This window comes from Nannospalax galili, unplaced genomic scaffold, assembly GCF_000622305.1.
Source record: "Nannospalax galili isolate Female #2095 unplaced genomic scaffold, S.galili_v1.0 scaffold976, whole genome shotgun sequence".
NCBI classification, from domain to species: Eukaryota; Metazoa; Chordata; class Mammalia; order Rodentia; family Spalacidae; genus Nannospalax; species Nannospalax galili.
The window spans coordinates 324,470-336,298 of NW_008339381.1; the positions used below are offsets into that span (position 1 = coordinate 324,470).

General features: G+C 41.3%; 1 protein-coding gene across 1 annotated transcript in view; it reads right to left on the minus strand.

Annotated features, from left to right (window-relative positions):
- The window catches only part of Itga8 (integrin subunit alpha 8), a 215,974-nt gene that overhangs the window by 9,992 nt on the left and 194,153 nt on the right, over positions 1–11,829 (minus strand). Inside the window, exon 28 of the mRNA XM_008833886.3 lies at positions 4,372–4,473. Within this exon, the coding sequence (XP_008832108.1) occupies positions 4,372–4,473 (102 nt within the window). The remainder of the gene's footprint in view (positions 1–4,371; positions 4,474–11,829) is intronic.

The window sequence follows — 11,829 nt, forward strand, 5'->3', positions numbered from 1 at the left end:
AAGGATTTTCATGAAATATTTTATAGCAGTCACTTTGGGAATCATGCTATATTCAATAATACTCTCTTCAAAATATAAATTGTACTTGCTGAATGATATGCAGTTGCCAAGTCTCACTGGTCAGCCAAAAACAGTGTTCAAGCCGGGCATGGTGGTGCATGCCTTTAATCCCAGCACTTTGGAGGCAGAGGCAGGCGGATCTCTGTGAGTTCAAGGCCAGTCTGGTCTACATAGTGAGTTCCAGGACAGCTGGAGCTACGGGGAGACCCTGTCTCAAAAAAAAGACAAAAAAAAAAAAATAGTGTTCAAGTAATTGAATAATCTTTTTCTTCTGTGCTGTAATGATTCCAAGATTCACTAATATCCTCTTAATCATGTGGCTTTTGCCTCACCTCTGAACAGGACAAGTGTGACGTCACAAGAGGAGTTCATTTGTTACAAACCCAGATGCTATGCAAGTAGCAGGTAGAGACTGCCATTTCCTTCTGTACGTAAGGTTTATTTATGCCTTGAGATATGGTTGAATTAGGACCATGTGGAAAAGAAAGTACAATCAAACTGCCCCATACAAGTCCAAGAAAAAAATCATACATTGGCTAGCTGCATTACAGAGTCCCTGGTGTCCAAACGTCACTTTGGTGAGTCTCAAGTGACCTATTCATCTGATTCTACCACCTTAGAGGAGCTCTCTTCTGCTGGGCTCTTTGAGAAACAGAATGGTGAGACCACTGAGACCTTGCCGAACAAAATGTCTGCTGGCTCCAACCATAGTCCTCTTCAGTCAAGTCACAGAATGACTGTTTCCCTGAATGCAACAGCTAACTTTGCACTGGCAAGATCTTCTCTGTGAGTCAGATAGTAGGAAACTTGAAAGCACTTCCTTTCCCTAAATGCTTTTCCAATAACGTCTACCTAAATAATGCAGTAAATCATCTTCATCAGATAAGAGGTTTTTTTTTTTTTTTTTTTTTTTTTTTTTTTTTTTTTTTTTAAATATAGCAATGGTGGGTATAGTTGGAGGAAGCATGCATTTGATCATTTCATGGATCTTTTGAGATGAGTTGAGAACAGCAGGCTGTCACCTGTGGCCAGCCCTGAAAGATGCAATCCTGTTGATGGAATCAACTGGAACATATGTTTCTGTTATGAAACACATGCTCTCAGAAAACAAAAGGGCCTGGATTTATCTCCCCAAGAGCAACAAGTCTTTGAACCGCTTTGGATGAACACTTTATATTAAAAGCTCTAAGCCTCTGTCTTCTGGGTTGAACATAAATCCAAGCTATAGCAGACAACTTGCAAGAGAAAGAGAGGTGATCTAAACGAAGAAAGATGTGGCTGTGCTGGGTTTAAAATACTTTCTACAAATCTTTATTGTCATTGCAATGTGGGCTTCCTGGACTTAGCCAGAGAAGACGGGACATTGTGAGAAGGTTACTAACATTTATTGAGACTAGAAACTTAATTGTTCCAGGTAAAATACTAGAGCTTTGGTTATACAATTTTATTAATTTTCTTAACTGTTCATCCAGTAGATGTGGTTAATAACCTCATAGAAGTAAAGCAACTTCATAAAGTTTTTCTACTTGGATTGAGGAAGAGCCAGAAAGCCTTAGTTTTTTTCTAAGTGACCTGCGGTGTTAAAGCTCTCAACCTTGGCTCCCCTGAAGAATCTTCTCTCATAAGGCTTTTTTAAAAATATATTATTTTATGACTACTTTTTCTTCTCTTTTATTTTATGTGTATGTGTGCATTGCCTGCATGTAGGTAAGTGCACCCGTGTCGTGCAATACCCTCAGAGGTCAGAAGAGGCTGTCGGATGCCCTGGGACTAGAGTTACAGATAGCTGCCATGTGGGTGCTGGGATTTGAACCTGGGTCTTCTGCAAGAACAACTAGTGTTCTTAACCGCTGAGCCATCTCTCCAACCCTCCTCTTGTAAGGCTTGTAAAGCACAGTTCCAAGGCTCCACCCCAGACCTATCAAGTGAGGTCTTAGTACACAAACATTTCTATGTATATTTGAAATTTCATGAGTACTAATCCTTGTTACATACTCAAAGCAGAGGCTGAATGATCAATGGATCAGTTTAAGTATTTTGTGTGTGTGTGTATGTGTGTTTGCATGTGCATATGTGTGTGCATGTGCATCTGCATGTATATATTATACATGCAGGTGTGATTCCTCAGGTACCAACCACCTTTGTTTAGAAACAGAGTCTCACTGGCCTAGAACTGGCCAAGTGAAATTAGTTGAGCCATGGCTGGCCATTGAGCCTCAGGCCCAGTGACCCTGTCTCTACTTCAGTGGTGGGATTACAGGTGCGCATTTACCATGAATAGAGTTCTTATGCTTACTATTATGATTCTTTAAAAAAAAAAATCTGGTTCTGGGTACTGAATTCAGGTCCTTGTGCCTGCAAGGCAAACATTTTACTGAGGTATATTTCCAGTCCCTAATTCTTTGTTTTTGTTTATGTTTTTTTGAGAAAGCGTTTCCCTAGAGCTCCAGCTGGCCTAGAACTCTACTATAGAGACCTAGCTGGCCTTGATCTCACAGAGATTTGTCTGCTTCTGCCTCCTGAGTGCTAGGATTAAAGGCTTGTGCTACTATGCCTGACTCAGTCCCTAATTTCAATCACTAAAAGTTGACTAAACTACAAAGATGAGTTATTACTGTAAAATTGGTAACCTTGGGCTGGAAATGGATGACAATACAATTAACTTGATTCCATCTAAAGGAGTCTCTCAAACCTGACTGTGTGATGATTTTGTTACAATGTAGGTTTGGAATGGAGCTTGAATCTGTATTTCTAATCATTTCCCTCCCAGAGCAGGCAGCCAAGGATCCAAGTCTGCAAGCCATGCTTTGAATAACAAAGACCTAGGGATCAAGAGTTCAGGTTAGGGTTGTAAATATCTGCTGATGACTAAGTGATGAGGCTTGAAATTTTAGCATTGTTTCTAAGAGAACTCTTGTTTTTTTAGGCCTTTCTGATCTTCTTTACAAGTAACTAAGTAACTGCAAAGGAGTTTTGTTAACCATGCCCTCCTCCTCTCTGCATAGACTTGTCACACTGTGGATGGCAAAACTTGGGCTATGGAAGGTATATGAAGCTCAGTGATATTGAACAGATTTATTTATTTATTTATTTATTTATTTAGAGACAGCTTGAAACTCACTGTGATGTTGAAGTCAAGTAGTATGATGTCTCCAGCTTGATCTTTGTGTTCAGAATTGCTGTGGATGTCCATTGACTTTTGTGGTTCTATATGGGTTTTTGACTTTTTTCTATTTATGTGAGAATGTTTTTAAGATCCTTTAGGAAATGCATTGTATAAAGTCTTTCTGGGGTAGTGTGGATAGTTTAACCATGTTCAGGTTTCATTCCTTGACACAAGGATATAGCTCCACTTATTTGCCTTACTTCAACTTCTTTCATCAATGTTTTATAGTTTTAATGTTTTATAGTGAGGAGATCTTTCACCTTTTTATTTTTTGCAGTTATTGTACTATTTATTTATTTATTTATTTATTTATTTACTTATTTTTGGGTTTTTTTGAGACAGGGTCTCCCTGTAGCCCCAGCTGTCCTGGAACTCACTATGTAGCCCAGATCTCTCACAGAGATCTGCCTGTGCCTCTGCCTCCTGAGTGCTGGGATTAAAGGCATGCGCCATCATGCCTGGCTTTTATTATCTTTATTTTATGTGTATGAGCCTGCATGTATGTAAGTGCACCTATGTCATTCAATGCCTGTGGAAGTCAGAAGAGGGCAATGAATTCCCCCGGATCTGGAGTTTCAGATGGTTGGCCACTATGTGGGTACTAGAAATCAAACCCGGGTCCTTTACAAGAACAGCCAATGTCCTTAACCACTGAGCTATCTCTCCAGCCTCTAATTGTTGTTAAAGACATTTCATTCAACTGAAGCTCACAGTGCTCCTCCCCCCAGTTCAGAATTGTTCTGTGCATGCAAAGGACAGAGGGCTCTAAAGTTTTGCAACTGGTCTATAGACAATTTGTCACAATGAAGTTTCTTTTTCTTTCTACCTGACACGTGGTGCTGTTTTTAAAATCGAAGAATCCGTATGATTTTGTTGTATCAATCATTTCTATTGGACTTTTTCTGAATAATATAAATCATTCCTACACATGGAGCTTTTCAATGTAGAATTTTGTATTGAAATTTTTAAAACTACATCAAAAGGCACTAGGAAATTTCTAGACTGGAAGAGAAAAATGGTGATGTGAAGAGGGGACTTTTTCTCTGATCATTGTAAATGTCTAAACCAAGCCCCAGCTGAACAGTGACTTAGAAATGACCTCAGTTATGTAATTTGTGCCTGTGTGTTCTTTTAAAGGTACTCACTGTTGTGCTTCCTTCCGGGAGCTTTGCTGGCTGATCTTTATATGGCATCTTCTTAACTTCAAAGGATACCAGGGATGCAAGAGTGTAGGGATAATTTTTTCTCTGAAAGTAAAAATATTTATTCAAATATATGTCCAAGAAAGCTTTAGAATGCTCTGCGGGCACTCACCCAGTTGCTTTCAGTGTTTTTCACGTGCAACATAATCTCCTTCCTTCCTTCCTTCCTTCCTTCCTTCCTTCCTTCCTCCCTCCCTCCCTCCCTCCCTCTTTCCCTCCCTTCCTCCCTTCCATTCTTTTTTCTTTCTTTCTTTCTTTCTTTCTTTCTTTCTTTCTTTCTTTCTTTCTTTCTTTCTTTCCTTTCTTTTTCTTTCTGTCCTTTCTATTTTCTATCATCCATGCATGCATGCATCCCTTCCATCCAGCAATACACCTGTCTACTCCAACAGCCATCAACAATGTATGCATCTATCCATATTTCCAAACATCAATCCATACATTTATCTTTACTCCAAATATCCATCCACCCATTCATCCATCCAAATCCAACTAATTATTCATGTGCTTCCTATTTCTAAAGATACTTTTTTTTTATTAGTAAAATATTTGTGTTCAAGGTAAAGAAGTGGGGAGAACCCTCAGGAAATCAGGCCTCTCTAAAGAACTGTTACAGTAGCCAAAAAATAAAAAACAAAACAAACAAACAAAAAAACCAACTGGTCAAAAATACAAGATTCTCTGGCCTGAATGAAGACCCAACTTTACACTTTTGCCAGATCATCTGGTCGTAGGACCATCCCTAAGAAAGTGTGTTCACCTTAAGTTATACTAAAGAGATGGATGGAATACCTAATACATTAACAAGATGGTGACCTTTTCCTGCCCAGAATCCCTGCATCATCAGTGCAGTTCTTATGGACCCAGTTAAGACATGAGGTAAGCCTTTCCCACGTACCTGAATTCTTCAGAAAACCATACCCTCTCCCTTCTCTTCATATCTCTTTCCTAACCAGGATTTCCTTAATGCTTTGGGTTGCCCCAACCTTTTGTATTTCCTTACCTTTTTCTCTAAAGCTCCCTTTCCCTCCTTACGATGTAGATGCCAGTCTGCCTGCTGTCTGTCTGACCTCCATGTGGGTCTAAACCAGCATGACTTCATGGCTTTTTTCTTTATCTGCTCCATTCTCCTCAAGGCAGCCGCTGAGATTTATGGCTTGCCTACCCTGAAGATTTTTCCTTAAATTCCTTTGTTTTTTTTTTTTCCAATTTTTCCCCCTGAAACTGGAGTTAAGGAAGGTTGCTAGCTGCCATGTGGATGCTGGGATTTGAACCTGGGCTCTCTACAAGAGCAGTCAGTGCTCTTAACGGCTGAGCCCTCTCTCGAGTCCTTTTTCCATAAATTCTAATAAAATTATCCTAAAGCTTCCTTTTGAGTCTACTCTTAAATTCTTTATGAATGAGACTAAGGCCTCTCTAGGGGGAACCTATTTCTCCCCTGTGTCATAAACACTATTTACAATAGTTGTTATTTACTATAGTTACAGTGAATGACCTGGGGATCCACAAAGGTTACAAATGCTTGTTATCTGAAAGAAGGAAACGTTTTAGAGATGACTCTGGTACTGAGTTATAAGGAAATTTGTCACAGTTAACTTCATTCAGAAAACCTAGAGCAGGGCTTCTCAGCATCAGTACCACTGAAATTGTAGGCTGGAGTGGACTCTGTGTACTTTTAAGATGCAGAGCACTGTCTCTGTCCTCTATCCTGCTAGACATCCAGGTTGTAGAAATCAGAGATTCTCCAGGAAGCTAATGTTAAGATTCAGGAATTTTGAGGTAAAATATTTGTGTTCAAGGTAAAGAAGTGGGGAGAACCCTCAGGAAATCAGGCCTCTCTAAAGAACTGTTACAATAGCAAAATAATAATAATAATAAAAAAACAAAAACAACAACAAAAAACCCCAACTGGTCAAAAATACAAGATTCTCTGGCCTGGATGAAGACCCAACTTTCCACTTTTGCCAGATCATCTGGTCACAAGACCATCCCTAGGAAGGTGTGTTCACCTTAAGTTATACTAAAGAGGTCAGTTGTTAAAATACAACATTCAATCACCAATCAATCATCAATCAATCAATAAAGAATAGTGCATGAAGATGGAAGGGAGATGTTTTGGGAACAGCAAAGTTGGAGTGGAGTTGGGGGTGAATATAATCAAGGTACATTGTATACATGTATGGAATTTTCAAATTAAATGTCATTAAAATTAAAGTATATAAAGTAGTTTATACTTATAGAAATATAGTACTCAAAACTCAATTCTGTTTTGTTACATTTTACTGTTACCAATGCTTCTGATATTACCTATATCTACTCCCTCTGTAAAGGGAACCCCATATATCTACTACCTCTGTCGAGGGAACCCCATATATCTACTCCCTCTGTAAAGGGAACCCCATATATCTACTCCCTCTGTAAAGGGAATCCCATATATCTACTCCCTCTGTAAAGGGAACTCCATATATCTACTCCCTCTGTAAAGGGAACCCCATATATCTACTCCCTCTGTAAAGGGAACCCCGTATATCTACTACCTCTGTAAAGGGAACCCCGTATATCTACTCCCTCTGTAAAGGGAACCCCGTATATCTACTCCCTCTGTAAAGGGAACCCCATGCAGGGACATGTACCTGGCATCTTTCTCATTTCCATCTTTCCTGACATCTTGTCAAAAGCCTTAAGTTAGCCTGGAAGGAACATTTACACGATGGAAAATAGCAAGTGCTCCATGTCAAAGCTCTTTAATTCCTCTCAGAATTCATCACGTTGAACATTTACCAGCATTCCACTACCCATAATCCGATGTTGGACCTCTTGAGGCCAATCCAACAATTTGGATTATAAAACTTTTGTTCAAATTTTTAGAAAGTTAGTTTTTTCCCATGACTGAGTTTTTCTCCCCGAGGTTCCACTTCCTGTATGTGATAAGATGGACCATGTGGTTAACTTTCACGTGTTTAAAGTATCTTTCCCTTTTTCTTTCCAACTGTCCAGGATAAATAATTCAACTTATTTGGTTATTTTCAAGGTTTAGTTCTTTTGACGGTCTATTCTCTGCTGACATTGCCATTTTAACTGAAAGATTTTTATTTATGTGCTTAAGAATTTTTTATAAAATTTGGGAATATTTGATCATTAAATGTTACTTGATTTTAATCTACTTTACTTCCACTCTCACTGGACACAAGAGACCCTCTGGTAATGAGATGCTATGATTTTGTCTTGTTTTGTTTTGAGACAAGGTTTCACTCAATAGTCAAAATTTGCCTAGAACTCACTCTGTAGCCCAAGCTGGCTTCAAACTCACGGTGATCCTCCTGCCTCAGTCTTCTGAGGGCTGGAATAGCAGGCATGAACTATCATACCAAGCTCAAAATGAGATTCTATGAGTAAGGATTATAATTACACTAAAATATTTTAATTGAATTTTTGTAACTTACACACAATCTATTTTGATGGTACTTAAAACCCCTCCCCATCCACACCTCCTCTTACTGCCTCCTGCCTGATTTACTGGACTCTACAGAGCCCAATTTGTATCCCTAATTATCCTTCAGTGTGGGTCCATCCACAGGAACCTGGTTAACCAACCTTGAAAGAGATGGTCTCTCCTTCTTCCAAAAGCCATCAGTTGCTAAAATTTCCTTAATTTGGGTTGGGGTTTCATACCCATTTCCCCATGTCTATGCTGACATTTTGGCTGGTGTGAGCTTGCCAAACCAGCCAAATTGAATTTGTGCATGTTGTCACCATTGCTGTGAGTTCATATGAGTAATTGACCAGCTGTCTAGAAAAGTCTGTTTCCTTGTGGTCATCTACCACTTCTGGCTCTCACAGCTTTTTCGCCCCCTCTTCTGCAATGATCCCTGACCCCTGGGAGGCAGACGTTTGATATAGATGTCCTATCCTGGGATCAGCACTCTACAGCCTCTTGTTCTCTTCACATTGGCCAGTTGTGGGTTTCTGTGTTAATCGCCATATTATGCTGGGAGTTGGTCTGGTTTGTGCTTACGTGGGACATGTGCATGCTGTCGTCATTGCTGTAAGTTCATATGAGTAACTGACTAGCTGTCTGGAAAGCTCTATTTCCTTATGGTCATCCATTCTTAATGGTTTCCTAAACCTTCAGTGAATTTTTCAGAGTTGGACATAGTAGTAAATGCTTATAATCCCAGAACTCCAGAGGTAGAGGTACCAGGATCAGAAATTCAAAGCCAATCCCTGTTATATAGTGAGTTTGAGGCCAGCCTGGACTACATGAGGCACTGTCTCAAAGTGATCTCTTTTGCACAAGGAACTATTCATGTAACTGCCACACTATAGGCAGCTGGGACTGAAAAGCAGTGGTGGTATACCCCATGGCAAAAGCTTGGAGCTTCATCCTGCTCCACATAGTTGGTAATCCTCAGACAATGACCTGGTTCTCTGCCACTGCTGCATTTAAGCTGTTATTTGTACTTGGCTCTCTTTAATGGGAACATTTTTGGATGGATGTATGTATGTATGTGCACGTGTGGCACGTGTGAGTACATGTGTGTAGGCCAGAGGTCAACCTTGGGTATTGTTCCTTTAGGCACCATCCGTTTTTTTGAGGTGGGGTCTCTGACTAGGACCTGGGTTTTGCCCGTTAGACTGAGCTGGTGGACCACTGAGCTCCAGGGACTCACCCGTCTCTACTTCTCTAGTGCTGGCATTATAAGTGTGTACCACCATACCTTTTACCTGTGTTCTTCAATGCTTCTCGTGGGGGTTTGGGGATCAAACTCAGGTCCTCATACTTGCAAGCTAGAACTTTACCATCAGAGACATCTCTCCAGCCCTCCAGTGTACACTTTTGCTCAATGGTTTCCTTATGTTAATGTTGCTAATCAAAGTCACCAGGTTGGGAACACATGAGGAGAGGAAGCTCCTGAGTTGGTTAAATATCTAAGTACATTTACCAATGTCAAGGTGTTTTCTCTCCCACTTTTGACTGCTTAATTCCTTTTCGCTGATGATGATGATGATGATTTATTTTAGAGACAGATCTTTATGTAGCCCAAGCTGGCCTTGAACTTGTTACGTGGTTCAGACTGGTGTGAACTTGCCAGTCTCCTATCTCAGTCTCCTGAGTGCTGGAATTCCAGAAGTGTGCTTCTGTGCCCTAGGAAGTCGTGAGAGTGTTGACACAGCTTCTGGTTTGACTCCCCCTGCAACTATTGTTTGGACAGCCCACAGTCACTAGGGGCTTCCTGCAAGCACAGTGGGTCTTAACAGAAGGAAGATGGGATCTTCATTTTATGGACATTACGCTGTGATAGACACGTTGAATGGAAGGAAGCAGTCCTTCTAAAATCATCACTTCTGCCTCTGTTGTCCTGCTGTAATAGTAAGTCCTGCTTCGTTGTGAGCTGTTCTCCCTAGATACAGGAGGATGCTCAGAGTGATGAGGAATGTACACTGCTCATTTAGATGGTATAGGCTTGGGAATTCCATAAAGTACCTCTCTCCCAGTCCTCAGATAGGAATGAATAACCAAAGGGCAGAGTGGCCCCAGGCAAATTTATGCCATGTGAGTGGCAGAGGTGTTTTTTTGGTTCTTCAGTGGACAAGTTTAGTTGGAGAAACCGGGCCTCCTGGGGTACCCACGTTATCTAGGAAAAAGGGAAGCTAATTTGAAAAGGCCAGTATCAAATCTAGGTCATTTGAAGGTACTAAAATGGCCTAATTTTTATTTATTTATTTTTTAAATATATTTTATTGTTTTTGTTTTATGTGTATGAGTGTATTGCTTGCATGTATGTGAGTGCACCTGTGTCATGCAATGCCCGCGGAGGTCAGAAGAGGCTGTCAGATCCCCTGGAACTGGAGTTAAGGACAGTTCGTAGCCACCATGTGGGTGCTAGGAATCGAACCCGGGTCCTCTGCAAGAGCAGTCAGTGTTCTTAACTGCTAAGCCATCTCGGTGTTGGGAATCGAGCCCGGGTCCTCTGCAAGAGCAGTCAGTGCTCTTAACTGCTGAGCCATCTCTCCAGCCCCTAAAATGGCCTAATTTTTATTGTTGTTAGTCTTTGAAGAAATTAGTATTAATGTATGCATTTCAGAAAAGTAATTAAATGATAAGAATCTAACATGGCAGTTTATCACAAAATGACTAATAATCTCAATCTCTGCATTATATATTGAAAATTTTTATTTAACTTGCCTTTTTTTAGATTCTGCCTCTTCTCCCGCTTATCTAAAATTCCAATTTAGATAGACCCTTTGAGAAACCATCTGACATTTTAATGTAGAGTTTTGTTTTAAACTTTCCCTTACAAGGCAAGACAATGAATAGACTAAGTTAATTACACAAAGATCTGTGTGTAGCATTCCCTGAAGATAAATCATACTTAGATATGTAGAATATTCTGCAAAGTCCTTTGGTGTTTGCTTGCTTCTTTTGTACATTTCAGTTACAAAACAGAAACTTCACACACACACACACACACACACACATCTTGTAGCCCTCGCTGGGCTGGAACTCATCATGTAGATCAGGCTGGCCTTGATCAGTCTCACAGAGCTCCTCCTGCCTCTGTCTCCTGAGGGCTGGGATTAAAGGTATGCACTCTTCGCTGCCTCATACTTTTAAGATGAGAAAGAATTTATGACTGGCTTTGACTAGGGTTACCTGCCTCAAACAAGGCAACAGGGTTTTGACTGGATGTCATGTGAAGCCCTAGTCTGTTTTTGCAGAGGAATAAAAAGGATAAAAAATACTTCTGCCTGCTGCTTCCCTGGGCCTGCAGGACCCACCACAGGCCTCTCTCCAACCTGCAGGCCTCTCTCCAGGGTAAGTCCATCGTGTCCTCCCTGCTGTGACTCCCCCAGCCTCATTCACCCACCCATCTCCCCCACCGGTTTGGGTCCTGTCCCATTCCTTGTCTTGGGGCCCCAGACACCTGGGGAACCACTACTGCTTCCTGATTGTCTTCATCCAGACCAACTCAGTGCCTTCTCTGGTCCCCAGGAGCACTGCTCCAGGGACTGGCCCCACCCTCACCTCTGCTTCCCTGGGCCTGCACCACCCACCAGCCTCTTTCCAGGACACTGGGGCTGACCTTTCCTCTTCCTGATCCTTTGCATCCAGACCAACCCAGCTCCTCAGTGCAGTCCCCAGGAGTCCTTGGGGCCGATTCCCACCCCCATCTGCCTTTGGAACTCTTGGTGGCACCTCTAACACCTGCTCTAGACCAGCATCTTTCCAGGGCCCGGCTCCCAGGCCAGTCCAACCCCCAAATTCTTGAGGCCAAAGTCTAACCTGGAGGGATTTAGACCTTAGGAGAAAGCCTGAGCGCATCTGATCCTCATCTGACTTGGGCCTCTGTGGGAACTCCTGAAGACAAAAGCAATCTGGCCACTCAGATACAAAATCAAAAG